At 38.0% G+C, this 19902-nt stretch overlaps 1 protein-coding gene across 2 annotated transcripts in view; it reads right to left on the minus strand.

The window, feature by feature from the left end:
- FILIP1 (filamin A interacting protein 1) overlaps window positions 1-19902 on the minus strand; it is a 195571-nt gene that overhangs the window by 14175 nt on the left and 161494 nt on the right. Inside the window, exons 5-6 of one of the 2 annotated variants that reach the window (XM_071219617.1) lie at window positions 4346-7151; window positions 1455-1512 (exon numbers count right to left, since the gene is read on the minus strand). In XM_071219617.1, coding sequence (XP_071075718.1) covers window positions 1455-1512; window positions 4346-7151 — 2864 coding nt within the window. Of the gene's footprint in view, window positions 1-681; window positions 1513-4345; window positions 7152-19902 lie in introns of those variants that run through there. The other variant, XM_024576661.2, reaches the window with a different exon arrangement.

Genomic DNA, 19902 nt, shown 5'->3' on the forward strand with positions numbered 1-19902 from the left:
GAAAAATAACCTGTAATTTTGCAATTATTGTATTTTTGTAAAGTTCAGCCATTGACTCAGAAATCTTGAAAAAGATGCTCCTACATAAGACCGCATATGCTATGCTACAGGTTATTAGCCTTGAGCTCATTTGTGGTTATTCGACTATGAGGCAGTGTTCACTTTAACATGGTTAGTCTCCTCACACACACACACAAAAAAAAACCCCAAAAACCTGGCATTTTGCACTCACACACTCTTTCATGCTGATTAAAACATGCTCAAAATTAATGACGATACACTCACAAGTAAAACTAACAGGAATAATAATACACTTCTCTACAGCACACACACACAGTCACGAGCTGGTTTTATATTTGCAAGTGAAGTTCACAGTTAACTAAGGAAAATATTTCAATTCAATTAAGCTATGCATGATGTCACTTTTTTCTTGGCATTAATGTATCAGAATTTACTTTCTGCTGTTTCCTATTCACTACAACCTCTGTTGAGCTATACGGGGCCATTTGGCAGCTCTAGTCAAATTGCTCCACGATCTAAATCAATCGCACACTTGAATAGAGCACGAGTCTGACATTAATGGTTCTAAAATTATTGTCTGAAATTCTGGGGATGTTTTGGGGATGGCCAAAACCTCTACAATACACACAAACACACACAAATAAGTAAAACTCTGCTTTGGGATTCCATATTTCATTTCCATTTTATTTCACATTCAAATTATTTTCTGAAATCATTTCAGAGGCTTTTGTTTTTCAAAACTTTAGAGGTCCAGGCCCTGTGATAACTAGATGTTTCTTCCAGCACATGAAGCAAATTCAGGGTTTGATAGAGGTAAATGACAATTGTTAAAGTACTTTGTATTTATAATAGAATTTTTGAAAAATCAATATTGTGGAACGAGGCTTATTACATTTGATTTACAATTAGGAAATATGGGAGCTGGCTTTGGAGAGGATGTTGTCCAGCTCCCGTATCTCACTGACAAAGAAACTGAGGTTCAGATGGGTTAATTGATGAGCCCATTTTCTAGAAGCAAAACTGGGACTAGTCGTCAGGCCCTGTCTCAGGTGCAGCTTCCTTGACCACACTCACAGCAAACAGTAGTTTTGCGGGTTAGTTCTGTTCCCCAGCATCAAAACCAATTCACAAAATAGGAAAGACACATGGCTATTAGTAGATTATTTTATAAACAAGGTATTTAAAACTTAAATTAGTACAGGGAAAGAGTTGGCACGAACAGACGAAGGTTTGTTTTCACTGCAGCACTAGCGTCTGCACAACATACCCCCTCAGCCACTGCCCTCAGCCCTTCCCCCCTCCAAGAGAGGTAGCGCTGCCGGCTGCAGATTTCTTCAGCTCTATTTTCATAGACTGAGTCTCAGCTCGAGGCTCGAATTTGGTCAGATTTCCTGCTCCTGGGGCTGCCACTACTGGCTTTCCTGCTTTCATACCTTTTGACATAGGAATGCGGGTGGGTGTAGGCCGCTGGGATGACCCGTCTTGTCCTAACTGTAAGAGAAGAAATACAGAAACACAAGGGAGACAGTGGTGAGTTTTCCCCCGGATTTGCTATCAGTCAGGACTCTTGCCACAGACAACCCCTCCCTAGGTGAAATTATCCTTAGAACCTTGGAGTCATTATCTAATCCATTGTGATCACATCCCTTTCTCCTCTCCTGAAACATCTATGTCAAACTTCCTTCTCTTCTCTAGCTCCTACCCTAACTCCTCACCGCATCCTTACTGCAGATGACCTTGCCTCCTATTTCACAGAAAAAATACAGGCCACTTGGCATTAACCCAGGCAACTTTGCTCCCACTGTCCCCCAAATTACCTCCACTTTCTTTCCATAGCCATCTCTCCTAAGGACTCAAAGTTTTCTCATTTATTATTGTCACTGACGACCACACCCTCCTTTCTGAGGTGCTCCTAAAGCTCTTACTGTAATTTCTTACCTGAGTCTCACCCATCACATTCTGTCTCTCTGACTGCTTTTCAGTCTCTGGCTGGCTTGGCTCCTTGTTCTAGCTTGCCTGCCTGCTAATGTGGGCATCACCATATTCCATTCCCAGTCCTCCTTTAATTTTTTGCTTTCATGCTGAGAATCACCTCAGTTATCACCTGATGTGTTGACAAGTTCCAGGCCTCAAGCCTTCAATGCTCTCCTTAAACACAGATCCATGTTTCCAACTACTTGCTAAACATTTCCAGTGTTCCTCAGGCATTTCGAATATAACATGCCCCGAACCTTATCTTCTCCCCCAAACAGTAGCCCCACTTTGCTTCCCTTCCTAGCCACTCATACATCCAAGCCAGAAACCTCAGAGCCACCCTCCACACTCAATTTGTCAGGAATTCTTTGATTCTGATTTCAGTATATCTCCTTTTCACTACTATACTTCAAGCCGACACCATCTCTAGCCTAGAGAACTGCAACGATAGCTCTGTCCTCAGCCTCTGTCCCCTCTAATTTATCCTTTAAACTGTTTTGTAGACATATCTTTCTAAAACATAAATAATGTTTTTATCATCCTTACCCTTTCAATTCCCCTTATCTACTCCACGAGAATAAATGCCAGTTTTATGAGACATGCGCCCCTCTTCATATCTGCCCCCAGTTTGCCTCTCCATTTTTCACTCCTGTATTTTGTCTCAGCTGCCGCAGCACAGTAGGACTGCTCACCCTTCCCCAGACCTGCGGGGCTCCTCCACATTGCTGTACCTTCGCATGCACTGTTCTCTCTGCATACTCCTTTCCTCCTCTTTCTTGAAAAATCTCCCCTCATCTGTCAAAACCTCCTTCTCTGTGGAACTTTCTCTTGTGGTTCCTTTGTTCGAACTCTCATAAGACCACTAGGTAGGTTCCATTCAGGACTATCCCACCAAGCTGAGAGCTTCTAAAGGACCCCTTTGTAGCCAGCACCTAATCCAGTGGCTAAAGTGGAGTTAATACTCAGTAAATTCAATACTTTCATGAATAAATGCACAAATAAACTAGCCTCATTATCTGATTTCTAAGAAGGGTATCCCAAACTTTTTGTTATCCTTAATTTAATGGGATCAGTTATACCTGACATAGGTGAGCCATTACTCAGGCCTTAGAAATTTTAGCTGTTTTGAAATCCTATTTGTGTATGGGGTTTAATCAGTAGTCATAAAGGTTGCTACAGAAGGTAAGACTATCTTGATCTGACCCTTAAAATGAGAATAAGATGTTCCAGCAGAGAGACCTGCTCTCAGTTGCAACAATTGACACCTCCACTGTATTTTTATAAAAGTTCAAGCTATGCTCTACGTTGCCTAAAAAGCAATATTCAACCATTTGAGAAGGGTGAGCAATTCTGAATGCTATTTGGCTCCTACAGAGCCAATAATGAAAAGCTTTCCTGGCAAAACAATTACTAATTCACATTTTGAAGACTGGCTTGAGTCTACATTTGTACATAAAGAATTAAAAGTAAATTATATTGAAGATAGGGGATAATAAGCCACAGTTTCTATACTTAAATAAATAAGCTTTCTTAGGAGTTTCCAATATATGCTGCAGAATTCGTTCGGAGTCTAGGAATCATAATTTCTGGTCTGTTCATTTAAATTAATATCTAAATGGCACATGATCTTCTATGATTTCCTTTACTAATTTGTCGCCAATAAATGAAGACAATCTCTGGAAGCACTTTGAAAAATAGAATTTATTTTTAAGTTCTGGCTTTTGTACTTTGGACATGCTTTTTTATTATCATTTACTTAACCTCCCAGCTTGTTATTTAATAATATATATCAAGCACTAGCCCTCTGTAAAATACTATTAATAAATATAGTATTTAGATATAGAAACTCACTTCTTTTTCACTTTTAAAAAAGTTTTCAATATTAAAATATTTTAATCTCATTTTTGGAGTAAAGTATGACTGTGACCATACATAATCACATATTGAATATTTTAGGTTATAGAAATATAACCCAGGAACAGTTTTAATTTTTCTTGCATATTGACTATATCCCCTCAGTCTCCATTTTAAAAAGTATTTTAAACATAAAAATCAAATTTTAAACATTATCACTCTAAGCTAACATTACAAAGAGACCATCTTTGCAAGTATTGGGGGGTCTCCATAATTTACATGAAAAAAATTTTCTGCCCAAATTAGCTCAATTTATTAAAAAATTAGGCCACTTTTTATTTTCATTTCTTGGTACAGATAGTCCTCTAGAAAACATCTGCTAGTGGGTTCAGGTGGAGCAAGAGGCAATTGCTTTTGTTTTAATTTAGGCGCTGGGTTATTCTCACTCTTTTCTTCCTCCCTCCCTCCGTCTGCACTTGGAACCTCTTCTACTCACCACTGACTGGGTTCCTCGAGTAGAGGAGGTTGTGACTGGTGTGATGGTGATAGTGCTTGTCACTTTGTTTGCACCAGGTCGTGAGGAGAGATGGTTCCTGGGAGAGCGAAGGACAGTGCCGGTGGAAACCTCCTTTTCGGCTGTCACATTGACCGGTCGGACAGTAATAACTGGACTTGCTCCTTCTGCAGAAGTCCCAGGGGATCGTTTAAACTGAGAACCTAAATGAATGTGAATTTTATTGTCTTCTGTGGTTATGATATTGGCATTGGAGTTGTATTTCCGTACAGGCGTTGGAACAGTCTGTTTTTCTGGGGTGACTTTCAGAACAGTCCTTCCCATGGGCATTTCCTGGGAGTCGGGAGAGACTGCAATCTCAGCTGGGGCAGCCGAGGTCGACACTGTCATTATCTGAATGGGGGATGTGGGCCGGTCCGCAAATGCACCTCTTCCGCTGTCTGGGGTTTTCTCTCTGGAATATGTGGTAATTGTGACTGGGGACATGGCTCGTTCTGCACCGAGAGTACTATCTCCACTTTTTGGTTTTTGAGACATCATATTTGGTGATGGGATAATGGTTATCCTTGGTTTCTGATTCCCTAATGTAGGAATGACAGTGGTACTAGAGAAAAATTCTTCAGATGTCGGGCTTGTGATCTCCAAAGTCGCAGTACTGTTCTCATGGTCTGGTGTCACTCGAATATGCAGGGGCTGGCCCTGCTTTGGTGAAAGAACGAGCTCTCCTGGGTGCCCAGGACTGGAACTTGTTCGTGGCCCTTTCTCTTGAATGATTGAGGGCCCATTTTCCCTTTTTCTCATCCATGGAATCCAAGACTTTCGCATAGTGAGCTCATTGGCTGCTGGAGGATACCTGTCTAGGACAGAGGACCGTTCCATAGGTTTTTTCAACCCCACCTGTCGAAGATTACTCATGATATGATTTTCTTCTTGGAAGGATTTCCGTATAAATACTGCTGGTGTTTCCTCCTCTGTGGTATCACTGCCAACAGCATCAGTCTGGACTCCGGTCGAGGTCACAGGAATATCTACCATTCTTCTTCCATTCATACTGGGTCTCAGAGCTCGGCTGTAACGCTTGGAAAGCTCCAACTCTTTGGTCAGATTGAGGACCTCCTGTCCCATGTTTTTGTTCTTATTTTCTTCTTCCATAAATCTTTGTTGAAGGACAGCATAATCCACTTGGAGCTGAGAAAGTTGATCTTCTTTGTTCATTAATTCATGAATCTTCTCCTTAAGAGCTTGCACTTCAGCTTTTAAGTCTCGACTTTTAGCCTCTTCCAGCCGAAATCTGTGTCTCAGCTCAGCTTCCTGGCTCACAGCCTCACCTTTCTCTATTGCTTTATTCTTGGCAATTTGGTGCTTTATCTCCTCCAGTTGCTGAGAGAGGAAATTAGCCTTATCCTGCTCAGTTCTAAATTTCTGCTCCAGCTGATCATACTCATCCTCTGTCTTCATCAAATCCCCTTCGACCACCTCCAGTTGTTGGAGACGTTTCTTCAGTCTCTCAATTTCAAGTGTTAGTTCCTTAATCTTGTTATCTTCTGGGCAGGAGAGCTCAGGTCCTTTTCGAGACCTTCCTCTTGTTATTTCTCTTTCCACTTCCTCTATCCCATCAAGTCTCTTCTTTAATAAGTCAACACTGCAGCTTAATTCAGATGACTTTTCTTCTTCACTTTTCAGTTTGCCTATTAACTCATCTCTCTCTTTTGTTAAACTGTATACTTTTTCCTCCATTTCAGATTTTAGTTTTAAGAGCTTCTTACTTTCTTCAATTAGTTTTTCAGTTACATCCATAACCTTTCCTTGCTCTACCTTAAAATTTTTATTGAGTCCATCCACTTTTCTCTCTTCTTGCTTTATTTTTTCCATCATATTTTTCCTTTCATCAACCAGCATCACAGTAAATGACTTCAACTTTGTAAGATCATCTTTTAGGCTTAATTCAACCTTTTCCAATCTACTTTCAGAACATTCCAGTTCTTTAACTCGACGCTTGACCACCTCCAGTTCATTTAGCAGGTCTTTGGTTAAGTTCTTTTCTTTCTCCAGATTTAGGTGTAGCTGGGTGCATTCAGATTTACTCTTGCTAAATGCTTCTTCCAATTTCTCCAGTTCGGACATTCTCTTCTGTAACTTCTCAACTTCAAGTTTGAGTTCCCTACTATGATGTTCTTCCTCTTGCAACTTCTTCCTCAATTCCCTGCACTGGGATTCAGTTTTAGTGATTTCCTCATCTTTACCCTCCATTTCAAGCACACGCTTCCGGAGGTTTTCCACTTCTGCCATGAGGCTGGAGTTGCCGCATTCCCCTTTGGCAATTTTATCTCTTAATTCCTGAAGTTCTTCCTCTGCCTTTTGCAGATTTTTGTTGGTCTCTTCTAGCTCCTCGATTCTTTGAGTTAAGCCAACCAGCTTGAGTCTCAGTTGCCTGTTGTGAGACTCTTGATTAGCCAACTTGGCATTCATCTCTTCATGCTCTTGGGAAAACCTCGAAGCCTTGTTTTCAAAATCCACTTCTAACTTGAGCAATTTCTGCCTGTCTTCTTTGGATTTGGAAGTAATGGCTTTGAGCTTTTCTTCTTCTTCCCTCAGTTTCTGAGTAAGATCCTGCACTTTCTGACTTTGCAGGCCAAGTTGCTCAATATGCATTTGTCTTTCATCCACCAGCATGAGTGCAAAGGACTTCAGTTTCACAAGCTCATCTCTTAGTTTATTGAGTCTCTTAGCATTTTCTTTTTCTTTGCGGGCTTGGTAAGCCTTTTCTTGTTCAAGGAGCTTTTTCAACCTATAAAACAAAATGCATTAAGATATATTTTATTAGTATATATTATACTTTATATATTCTATTCATATAGATTATATTTATTATTATAAATATTAAAAGACTAACCAGCAAATAGGTTTATCTTAGATATTAAATAAAATACTATTACAATAAGTCTCTTATCAATTGCTACAGTATCAAGGTTTAACAAATAGCCATTAACAAAACTAATCAGAAGTCAGTACATTAGCTACCCTTAGAGAGGGGTAGTCACTAGAAGTGAGCATGAAGAGGTACCAGTTTCTGTTTCATGATTTATGTGTTGGTTACACAGGATTGTCCTGCTTATAAAATTTCTGTAAGCTGAGCACTTACGAGTTCCTTTCTGCATATATATTGCACTTCAATAACATGACCATTGAATAAAACGTAGGTTGTGTAATAATAATGACTATTTATAGAGTGCTTTCTGTGTTCTAGGCACTGGAAATTATTTTGTCCTCATGGCAATTCTGTAAGACATGTACTGCTAGTATCATTCCATGAGGAAAACAAGACATGGCACCTGCCACAGGTCACACAGTCAGTAAATAGCAGGCTGGGATTCAAACTCAGGCAGTACAATTCCAGAATCCTGGCTTCCCCTGCATCATATGGCTTCAAAAATTTTTTTTTTACTTTAAATGAAAGAACAGACCCAGAAAGGAAGAACCTTCAGGTTCTCTTATTTCCTGTGTTACTGTCACTGGATAAGGACAAAGCAAGACGAGCTTTCTGGTAGAATGTTGATCCACATAATGTGATTTTCCTTAACACCAGAACTGGCACAGGATTTTGCTTCAGTTTTCTGTTTTAAACAATCTTTTAAAATAGAGAACTATGTAAAGTAGGAAATCTAAACTGCTATTAATAAAAAATGTGGCAGCCACAGAACTGATTATGTTTCACATGTGTGAAATTCACTTTCTCTATGGTATTTATGTTTGGCTTTAAAAACTAGAAATATAAATATGCCAGAGTACCTCTTTACCATCCTTGTGTTGGTCAGTTAATTTGCACCAATTTTTAAGTTATTTTTAACAACCCATAAAAAAGTTAAAATAAAAATCATATTCACCATGAGTAAAGAATGCATTTTAGTAATTTATGTTTACAAGAAAGTCAAGTTACAAACAACCACTAACATGCATTTGTTTAAGTACATTTTCTTTTTAATACATTCCATACCGTATTTCTTCTGAGTGATTTATTTCATATTTATGACTAGGCCGTTAGCCAAGTAAACAGAAGTTAATAGTCTCACATTTCATTGTGTAAGAAAGGCCTGAACATACACACAGAAGCTATTTATAATTAAATTCAGTGTCAGATACAGAAATTGTTCTGGTGATGTCATGAAGATTTTTTAATGGAATTTATTTTTATAAAACATATCCTTGTGTATACGTATCTATTAACTAAATGCATTACTTATAAAACACATTATGACTTCATTCCTAAAATAGGAGAAAAGGATTGTTTTTAAATCCTATGGACTTGCATGAGCAATGCTGTAATGGCTTCACTAAATGTGGTTGTTACATGTATAAAAGGGCATTTTGTGGATCATCTCTTTTTACTTGGAGTCAGATCACCTGAAATTGTATCACAAAACTATAGAGAAGAAGAGACTTCAGGGGAAGTTTTCAAATTTTAATCCATAAGAATTTTCATATCATTGTCCTGTCTTTGATAGTAAAACCTGAGGCCCTGATGTTTCAGCCAAAGAAAAGTAGGCGGCTTTCTGATGGGCAGGAAATCCTTTGAGCTAGAACATAACCATAATAGGAATTTGGGTTCCAGAAAACTGCATTTTTCATGTCCTAGTTGTGATTATTTATCTTTTTCTAACCCCACTAAGCTGTCTCTCCTTCCCTCTTCTATCACATCTTAAACCATTCCCCTCTCTTAATTATAGAGGACCTAACAATAATGTATGGCCCATTCTCTGCATTCTCCCCAAATCCAGTTTCTGTGGTGCAGGTGAGGGTTAGATCTAGGACCACAGTAAATTTGGATGGCTCAGTCGTGACAGCCTGCCAATAGTGTTCTATGTAAGTAGATCTGCACTCAAATTTCTGTAGGCAGGGCATTAAGGATGGGAAGGATGAAATGAATTGTGAAAACTTTGCAAAAGGTAACTTGCCTTTGGCTTTATGACTGCTTACTCAGTAGGAGGAAGCAAAAGAGAGAAAAATTACTTCAATGTTTTGGGTCTGAATTATTGCAAATAATAAAACCTCTGACAGGAATATGAAAAAAAAAAGATGAGAAAGAATATTATTAGTATTAGTAGAAAATTGAGGCAAAAGCAAAACAGTCAAGTTGAAAAGTACACCAGGCAACAGTTAACAATACTGAAAGTTTTGTTAAGAGGGTAGATCTCACGTTAATTGTTCTTACCATAATAAAATAAGAAAATCTGAAAAGTATACCAAGAGATTAGAAATTTAGTGCTTTGAAGATAAATCCTGTGAATTTTATAGCTCATATATATCTTAACCTATTATCCTAATGTCTCCCAACTGCATTATTCCAGGCCAAGCCCTGAGCATTTTTGCTGATAATTTTGCAACAGCCTCCTGAATTCTATCCTCACATCTTGGCATTGCCACTTGTTGGCTGTATGATCATGGACAAGTTATATAATCTTCCTGTATACCCCAGCTTTCTCACTGATGAATTGGACACCCAAATACTGTCTGATTCATGGGGTTTGTGTAAAGTGCCTATCAGTTAATATACAAAAATCACTTAAAACACCAGCCCATAGTAAGTGTACTTTTAGCTTTATTATCATATCTCACCCAAATGCAAATATGTCACTCTCTGGCTTTCCATGGCTTCCTATTGCTCTAAGAATAGAGGCATGAAATTTATAACATGTCCCAGCACAATTTGATTCCTGATTACCTTGGCAGATTCATCTCAAATCAATCTACCCTGTTATCTAAGCTGCTAACATTCCTTGCGTGAGCCATGACTTCTGGTTAGTATTTGCTCCCTGCTCCTCCTTTCACTTGGACGCACACACTAGAACATACTTGGCTGATTTTTATCCTCCAAGTCTCATTTTTAAATGCCCCTTCCCCCAGGAAGCCTTCCCTGATCAATCTGATTAAGTTAGATCTTTTTATAGATTCTCATCCTAACAGTTACAATTTTATATTGTGCTTTAAACAATTAATTTGCATTGCTGGGCACCATTTTCATGTAATTATGCTATTTAAGGAACAGAACAAGAGGATTTTGGTGTTGCTTGTTGTCTTACCACCTCCTTTCCATTCTCCTCTCTGCCCATGTTGCCATTCTTTAACCATGTGTTGATTCTAAACACATTAGCATGAAAAGGAAACAAACCAGAAGACCAAGACTAAGAAGATGAATTAGTAGCATAATTCTGATCAGTAGTAACAGGCAGAGCCTTAAGTACCCTGAAATCAAATTTATTTTTGGCAAGTTCTTCATTTTCTGCAAGCATTTTATCTTATTTAGAGGACAAAAGGAAGACAAGTAAATGATCTAATAGATTTTTCAGAATTCTCTTGCCTTTCTTAATAACTATTAAGAGAAATACATTTGTATTTCTCATTTCCATTTTCAACCTAAATAAAACTTTGTTTTTTAACTTTCCATCATCTGGTATCTGGATTATTTTAATAGCAATCTATCTGACCCTCAACTTCCACTCTTCCTCACACTCAGTTTGTTCTCTGCCCAGGAGCCAGAGTAATCCGATTATGTCACTCCTTTGTCCAAGTCCTCCAGTAGCCCAGTTTCATCTGAATCTGAGTGAAGCACAGATTTGGAAAATGAGAGACATTTGAATCTGAGTGAAGCCAAATCATGACGTAAAAGCACAGCATTCTTTTGACTTTCTTAATAACTATTAAATGTATTTTTCATTTCTCTTTTCATCCTAAATAAAACTATATCTTTTAACTTGCAAGTTTGTCATTTATAGACATGTTAAGAAATTCAATTGTTTTCACTTAGAAGACTTTAAAAGTGTAGGCACAAATGTTCTGATTGTTTATGATGTATATATATTTGTCAAGACTCATCTAATTGTATATTTAAAATTGATGAATAATATCATATGTAAATTATCTCAATAAAAAAATATAGTAAGAAAAGTAATGTAAAAAGCTCTAGAAAGTATTCCAAGATGTCAGATAAAGAGAGAAAAATTATAAACAAATATGATAAGAGAGTGACTTAAATATAATAAATACCCATAAAGTAGGTTATTAATCTTAGGCAGAAAGAAGTTAAAGAAGAAGTCAGAAAGATAAAGAGAAGAGGGCTAACATTTTCAGGTGGGACTGGAGAGGCTGACAAGACAATTTTTTCTGGGAAAATAATGTTTCAGGTACTATAAAACCTCTATTCCAAGTATTATTTCAAGAGGCTCTTAAAGGCCCACCCTAAACTCCAATATTTGCTAATACCTAATTTAAAAAAAAAAGGTTAGAAAGAAAGGTCTTTGGTAATGAAACATCTTATTTACCAACTACGTATTACATCCTAAGAAATACGTTAAGTACTTTATTATTTATTTCATTTTCATAACAACTTTTTGAGCAAGGAAGGTATTTTACTGTGCCATTTTATAAATAAGGAAGTTATTTGACTAATCAAGGGAACAGGATTTAAGAAGGGAAGAGTTGGGATTTTTGGACCAGATCTGTTTGACCACAAACAATACACTTTTAACAATGCTATTCCTCAAATAGATACTGCTTGAACAGTTAAAATTTGTAAGACTTTGTGTTCACTTAGGTTAACTTTATCTTGCTTGATTCATTCCATCCTTCTGGAATTGTCAAGATCCTCCTTGGACTTTGTCTTGTTACCTAATATATCAGCTTATGTCAAGCCTTGTGTCACTGGCAAAATGACCCCAATCACTAATAAAAAGGCAGGTCAGTACACAGAGCCCTTCAAACACTTTCAAGACCTCCCTCCTGCTGGCATCAACCCATTCAGTAGCATGGACATTGTTATTCAGTTAGGATGAACCCATTGGGCTCTTATTCCTTATCTCTTCTGAGCTCTCAAACCTCCCCTACAAACCTATTGCAACCACATCTTCTTCAAATCAATCAACTACAAACAAATTCTTTCAAATACTGGGGCACAAAATCTAGGGTTATATACTTGAGTCCTCTCTTTCTCTCATATCACAGCAAGTCTTGTCAACTCTACCTTTAAAATATATCTCAAATCCAATTACTTCTCACCTCCTCTACTGCTCTCACCTGTGGCCACACTACCATCATCTCTTATCTGTATTATTTTAATAGCAATCTATCTGGGCCTCAACTTCCACTCTTATTCACAGTTTGTTCTCTGACCAAAGCCAGAGTAATCCTTTAAAAAAGATCCAGTTCTTGCCCCTAAAGCATTTGCTCTCTAAAGTGGAGGACAATTTTAGAGATAAAGATATGCAGAGGGAGCAGATGAGGAGGAAAGGTTGCTAAGTCATACCAGAGGGAGGGAATTAGGCTTCCAGGAAGAGGAGACTCTTAACCTGAGTCTTAAAAGCTTAAGCAGGAGCTAAGTGGAGAAGGCAAGGAAAGGGCCCTCTAGACCAGGGGTTAGCAAACCCTTGTCTGTGGGTCAAATCTAGAGTAAGACCAGTATTTGTACAGCTCTCAACCTAAGAATGGCTCTTACATTTTTAAAAGGTTGTCATATGATCTTACTTACGTGTGGAATCTACTGAAAAAAATAATGCACAAAATAAAGAAAGAGGCATAGATACATGGAAGAGAATGACATCTGCTGTCAAAGGGGAGGTGGGAGAGGTGGACCAGATGAAAGAAGGTGAAAGGATTAACCAAAGAACATGTACACATAACCCAAGCACACAGAAAACTGTGTGGGGATGGGTGGGGGAGTGGGGGGATGGGTGCTGCTGGGTAGAGGCAGATAAAGGGGGAAAAAGTAGAGATAACTGTAATAGCATAAACAATAAAATATAAATGAATGAATGAATACATACATAAATAAAGTGTTGTAAAACATAACAAAGAAGAATAGTCAACAGATACTGTATCTCACCTGCAAAATCTAAAATAATAGTCTAATGAAAACAGCACATAAAAGCGCAGAATTGGGAAATGAGATACTTCATTTTCAAGGCACAGTGTGTAGCTCAACTGAAATGAAGAATACCTGTGAGGATGGTAGGGGGAAATGAGGCTAGAAAGGAAGGACAAGCCTAACAAAGCAGCCCATGGTCTAATAGGATGAATCTGAACATCGTACTCAGAATATGACGGAATTTAACAGATGTGTGGATGATGGAGGAATGTATCCAAGAGCCAGATATCAGTAGGGAAGTTACAACAGTAGGGGCTGAGTAACAGAATGGAGTCTGAACTAAACTTGTGTCATTGAAAAGGGCGGGTAGGGGGTCCACATGGTGATTTTTAGGAGACAAAAGTCACAGGGTTCAGTGATAGATGGGGCGAAGTCGGAGAGGCTGAAATTTGGACAGACTCTTCAGCTTCTGGCCAAGGTTATGAATTTGATGTCAGCGTGTATCATATAGAGGGAAATAAAAGAGAAATACACTTGGGGGGGGGTGGATCATGATGTTCCGGAAAGGTACCTGAGGTTCCTGAGAGCCTCCATGTGAAATTCTTATTGGTAGACTGGACTTCGGGAAATACCCAGGCAGAGTCTCCAGGGAGTGGTGCAATCTAAAGCCGTAAGAAAGGAGGGGATAAGTAGGAGATGTGTCCACAAAGAGAGAAAAAGGAGTAAGAACAGAAAAAACAATGAAATGACGCAAAGAACTCAAAGAGGGTGCCTGAGCAGGGACAGGAGAGAGACCGAAACAGTGCATTCCCAGATGCCAAGGGGGCTTCTCTCTGCCGTGTCCACAATGCCAAACACTCTGGAGAGATCAAATGAGAGAATAGGAAAATGTCCATTGTTTTCACTTAAGTTCAAATTTTAAAAACTTTTTTCTATGGAACACGTCAATATGGATATCATCAGTACTGCTTTGGAGCAGTTTTAGTGGAGTTAGGGAACAAAAGACAGATTAGAGCTTTAGCTGATAAAAAAGCAAGAGATCAAAATGGAGACAAATATCTGAGATTAATTATTTGAGATCTGAATTGTAAAAGAGAGGAGAAACAGGAAAGTGGACACAGTAAAGAGATAGGGCAGGATTAAAATATCAACCTTTTATATATATTGGAGGTTATATAGAGGTATGTGAGTTATTTTGTTCCCATATAACTTTAAAGGTCTTTGAGTTTTTCTTGATAAAGATAGTCCAGTTTATAAATACCATAGTATGTCATTATTAATAAATAAAAATGTAAATATTGAATACTACCAATTTATAGTCCCCAGTGAAATAATGGATATAGGCGATGTCTCCCAAAAAAAGAAACAGCCAAAACATTGAACACATATTACATACCCGCCCAAGAAATATCCTTACTAAAACTTTAAGCACAAATTAGGTCAAGCCCCTATAACCAATTACTAGTTTGTAAGGAAGATGCAGGCAAGAAACATACCAAATGACATTGTGATGTTGGAATCGGAAAAAAACAAAATGTAAGAAACTATACAAGATTTTTTTTTAAAAAACTAGTTATTTCAATAAATAAATTGTAAGAGAAAAAGGGTGGTGGAGGGGAAACTACAGACTAAAAGAAATTTAGAAGATGTAACCAACTGTAATCTATTTGAATTCTTATTCAAATATTTTTTCAATGAGACAGTTGGAAAAATTATGTTAAAAAACTATTATTAAAATTTAGGTGTGATAAAGGATTTTGGTAATATTGTTTTTAAAAATCCTTGTCTTTTAGAAATACATATTGAAATATTTATGAATAAAATAGTATTTATGGGATTTATACCAAAATAATCCAGGGAAGTGGGGATAGATGAAATCAGACTAGTCACGAATTAATTATTGAAGCTAAGTGAGGGTTCATTATATTATTTGCTTTATTCTTATGAATGTTTGAAATTTGCATTATGAAGTTTTTAACCCCCTTTTATAGTTTTTACCTTTCTCCCCGCACCCTGCCCCTTCCACCTCCAAGTCTCAGCAGCTGTGGTGTCTGGTCATATTTTTACTTTCCTTACAGTGCCAGGTGACTCGTATTTCTCTGTGATTGGAGGGATTCTTTCATTCTTTTCTATGTTTATAAAATGAAGCTTGTTAGAGACTTACTTTTTCTTTCACATGGGATCTATTTGATGCTTTGTCAAACTTATGCTAGAAAAAGCATCTTCACACTGTTCTGCTCCACAGATAACTCTTCATTTATCTCTCCTTTTTGAGTATAAGGACAATTTTTTTGGTTGGGGGAAGTGAAGTTTCTTTAACCTGATCCTGATTACCACCTTGAGATAAACACCTTCTCTGGATGGTTGTCAATCAGTGCTCCTGAAGACTCGGGGCCACACCTCTATCCATTCTCACTAGTCTTCCTTGAAAAGTAAACCATGTAAGATTCACAGGTTCTTTTCCCAACTTTCTTGACACTCCCACCTCTTCAGTCACTTCTCCAAATTTATCGCATTAGCCCTAGTAGCAATTTTCTCTTTGCTTCCTTTAGATTTTGTCGGCTTGTCACCATCTTAATCCATCAGATCTCATTTTAAAACACTGATGTCACCTTAAAAGTTGCCTAGGTTTGTTTCTTAGGCAGACCATGCCAGTTTCCCTTCTCATTATTGCTCTTCACTTTCACTACTTCTATTCTTCTTAAACTCACTCCGTGTGTATGGCTCTTTCTTTCAGGAGAAAAGGCAGGTAAAAACTAGCAAGGGCATGATAGCAATTAAAGATGAATGAACCTCAAAAGAGTCAAGCTTGCATGTGGTTAGAAGTCTTTAATCACTATGCATTTTTTACTAACTAGAGCATAGGGCAGAGCTAAGCAGCTTGGTAACATGACTGGACATGGTTTCGCCACATGATTCAGGAAGAAATGTTACTTTTTCGTAAATCACCTCCATTCCTCATGATGGAGACTATTATAATAATTATCCAGAATCAATCTACTATCCCCAACCCACTGCACAGGGCTGGAATTAGAGTGTGGTGGGTAAGGCTGGGTCATGCAGCTACAGAGTCAGATCCCATCCTCATTTGAAATTTTGATATTGTGTTCCTTATGGGATTTTTGAATTAATTTTTATTTTTAAATGCATTAAAATATTGCATCTCTTGATTACAGAGTGTTTTGGCATCCCCTTAAATTTATGCCCAAGGCAGAGCCTCATTTGCCTCACCTAGTCCGAGCCCTGAGTGCTGAATGCTAGATGCGCATTTTTTATATATAAAGAAAGGGTGGAGCCTTCACAATAGGACACAAAATTTGAGCAGTACTACAGAGTGTCTGATAAACATTTTGACCCTGGTTCAGCGTAGTGGGACAGAGACTTATCTTACCCATTCTCACAATAAAAAAGAACTTGGTGATAAAAAATTGAAGTAAGATAAAATCAGGACATTTTTAGCCAGCAGCTTTTATGAACTGCTTTGAAGTTAAATACATAATTATATATATAAAACTATATCCTATAAATTTAAAAATAATCCAGTAACCCTATTACATTTACTTTGAGACTATAGCCCAAGTAATGAAAATAGCACAAGCACACACACACACACACACATATTCCAGGTATATTATCCCAAATGAAATTTTACTCTTCATCAGATTTTGAGGGGATTAGGTATAATTCTGCTGTAGAATAGGTGCATTAATGGCATACCTTGAAGTCCAGTTGTTGAAAATTACAAACCAGTATTCATTATGGAGCCTCTGTAGCTTACCCCAGCAACCCACAACAAATTGATTATGAAGTTTAAACAATACAGTACTAATTTACCTTTAAAAGTCACAGATGGCAGCAACTGAAAACTTCATGAAGGATAACAAATTATTCTTCTTGAAGATTATTTCCTACTGCCAGGTGAGCACATGCTCAGTCAGTGTTTGCCAACATGTGGTAGCAGCCAGATGCCACTGTAAAGTACTGATTTAGTCTTTAAGTAAACCTAGTAGCATGCTAATATAAAATGTAAATATTATATTTAAAAAGAAATAACAGTATATTACTAGTAAATAGCTCTTAATCATAGTAGAAATGAAAGTCTAGTGAATTATTTGTCATTTTCTCATAAAACCATAGGAACTTTTTCCCATGATAGTTTGCTGCCCATCAGGATACCTGTATTTGAGAATCACTGTGTGGCATTCTAGTGTGAGGCCCCCGGACTCATACGGAAGTATAAGCAGGAACATTAATTCATCCATTAATTCATAAAAATGAGCCAAATGCCCCCCACCATTTCAGATAGTGTATTAGGTACTCAGAATAAAAATAAATAAGTGCAACATTATATAAAATGTGCCATTTATGCCTTAAATGTAGTCTACTGAGGGACACCAAAGCATGGGGATGTGATTGGAAGAAGTAGTTGCTCAAGGCTTTTGTAATTTTTGTTCCTAATACTGTTTCCCTAACAAGAGTATAGCCCATATGGTCACTTTGGGAGAAGTAGATGAGAGTCCCCCTCCTCTCTAGGGAACTAGTCCCATGCTGGAATACCTGGCTTGGTATGCAGAGTGAGACATGGATTTCAGCCCCTCTTCTTGCATTGGACAGGTGCTCCTGCAAGCTACAACCTGCACTGCCATACATAGTCCTATGGGCTCTTTTTCATCCTTTAGGTTTTAGTTCACGTCTCCTCCCAGAAAGGCATTCTCTGACCAGATTACTGAAAATAGTTTCCCCAGCCATTCTCCATCATATCACTCTATTTCCTTCTTTCACTACCCTTTCATCATCTAAAATCATCTGGTTCATTTATTTGTTTACTTGGATATGATCTGTCTCCTCCTCTCCACAGTGCAAAAGCTGCATAAGAGCAGGGCCATGGCTGAACACCAGCCCTGTAACAAAGTGACTAACACGTAGTAGGTGCTCAATCAATATTTGTTCATTAATGAATAAACAGAGGTTATACAAATAAAGAATGCAGGAGACGCCACATCATGTAAAGGAAAAAGAGCATGCAAACACAAGAAAACAGAACCTCATTCAGAACAGCACACTCAATGTCAGAACACACAGTAGGAGGGAAAATGTCAAGCAACATGACTCCAGTGGAATGTAGAGGTCAGATCATCAAGAAGTTTGATGTCATCCTAAGGAGCCCAGCTCCATTGTGAGGGATATATTGTTCCTCCTTTGCGAGGGATACATGGTCTTGAAAGGCTTTAAGAAGAGTGATAATATCAAATTTGGATATTAGACATTTCTGATGACAGTGTGATTGTCTGGACTACAGAAGGGGAAGACTAGAGACAGGGAAAGCAGTGATGAAAGAATTGGAATTGATGAAAGAATTTTAAAAAATGAACATCACAGTTGTGACCTGAGAAAAGGAGATTACAGAAATAATTAAGATGTATAATTGTCTGGTTCAGAGACTGATTGAATGTAGCAGTAAGGTAGAAACAATTACATAGGACTTTCTCTATACTTTGACAAGGTCATTGTGTGAATGATAGTGCCTCAGCCCTACTTGCCCTGTTAGCATCATGGAACAGCCAAGGGATCTGAGTGGTACCACGTGGGACCTTAGGGGGAAGGTTTTTGATGGCTACCGGTTGCCCAATTTTTCCTCAAGACTCTACTGACTTGATTAGGGGCAAAACTGTCTTTCTTAAAAACTCAACTGAGTCAGCATGGGCACGATAAATTTCTAGGTCTTCTCTAGCATTATGACTTTTTGAAATGTCCTCCTTTAATCTCAATTTTATTCATCTTTGAAAAATATATATAGTTTTCTATTATAAACTTGTGATGAAAATAAATCAGGATTATGAACATTTTGGTAGGAAGTGTTTTTGAATAGGGACATCAACTCAATGAGATCAATGTTAACAGCTATAGAAAAAAATTGTTATTGAAGTTACCAAGTTACCAATCTATTAATTTGTATATTGTTATTATTTAACAACACAAAATTCTGTACTTCTAATCATTATCCTTTGTGTAACTTAATTTCCTTTTATCTTTCCAGTTTCCTTCTCCACTAGTCTCAATTCTGTACTCTGGGGGGGGGGGGGGGGGGTTGATCTTTAGGCATTGTATTAACAAGCTCCTTCTAGCTTCCAGTTTGGTTTAGCCAATAGCAGGAACTGATAGGAGATTGGAGAATAGGATATTAATTCCCTCCTGAATCTTGGATATTTGATTTCATTCCTCCACTAAGGGCCAATACTCCCTGTTAGGCAGCCCTCTCTGGGAGAGGGCTCTAGCTTTTCTGGAGAGTTCTAGTAATTACTCCCTTTCTCCAAGTTAATGGGTAGTAAGAAGTACACAGGCCCATACTCCACCCCCGCAACACCAATTACTAGGGCTCGATGGAACTGCTTCCTGACACTGCAACCACACATGTATAACAATATCAAATTACCCCATTTGAGCTGTCTGAGTTTTTGCTGTAACCCTGAAAGATCATACAATATATGAATTTCAGGGCTCAGGATCACTTTCCTTCTCTACACCCAACTTTATATGAATCATGATTTCTCCTAAGACAGGTTTGGAGCTTGGGATAATAGGTCAAATCCAAGAAGAGCGAAATAATGGATAGCAGTGGTTCAGAGTAGTTCAAGCAAGAGCTGATGAAAAAGAACTGCTATGGTGGGGCAGGATCAAGGACACT

Source organism: Desmodus rotundus, chromosome 11, assembly GCF_022682495.2.
Source record: "Desmodus rotundus isolate HL8 chromosome 11, HLdesRot8A.1, whole genome shotgun sequence".
Lineage (NCBI taxonomy): Eukaryota > Metazoa > Chordata > Mammalia > Chiroptera > Phyllostomidae > Desmodus > Desmodus rotundus.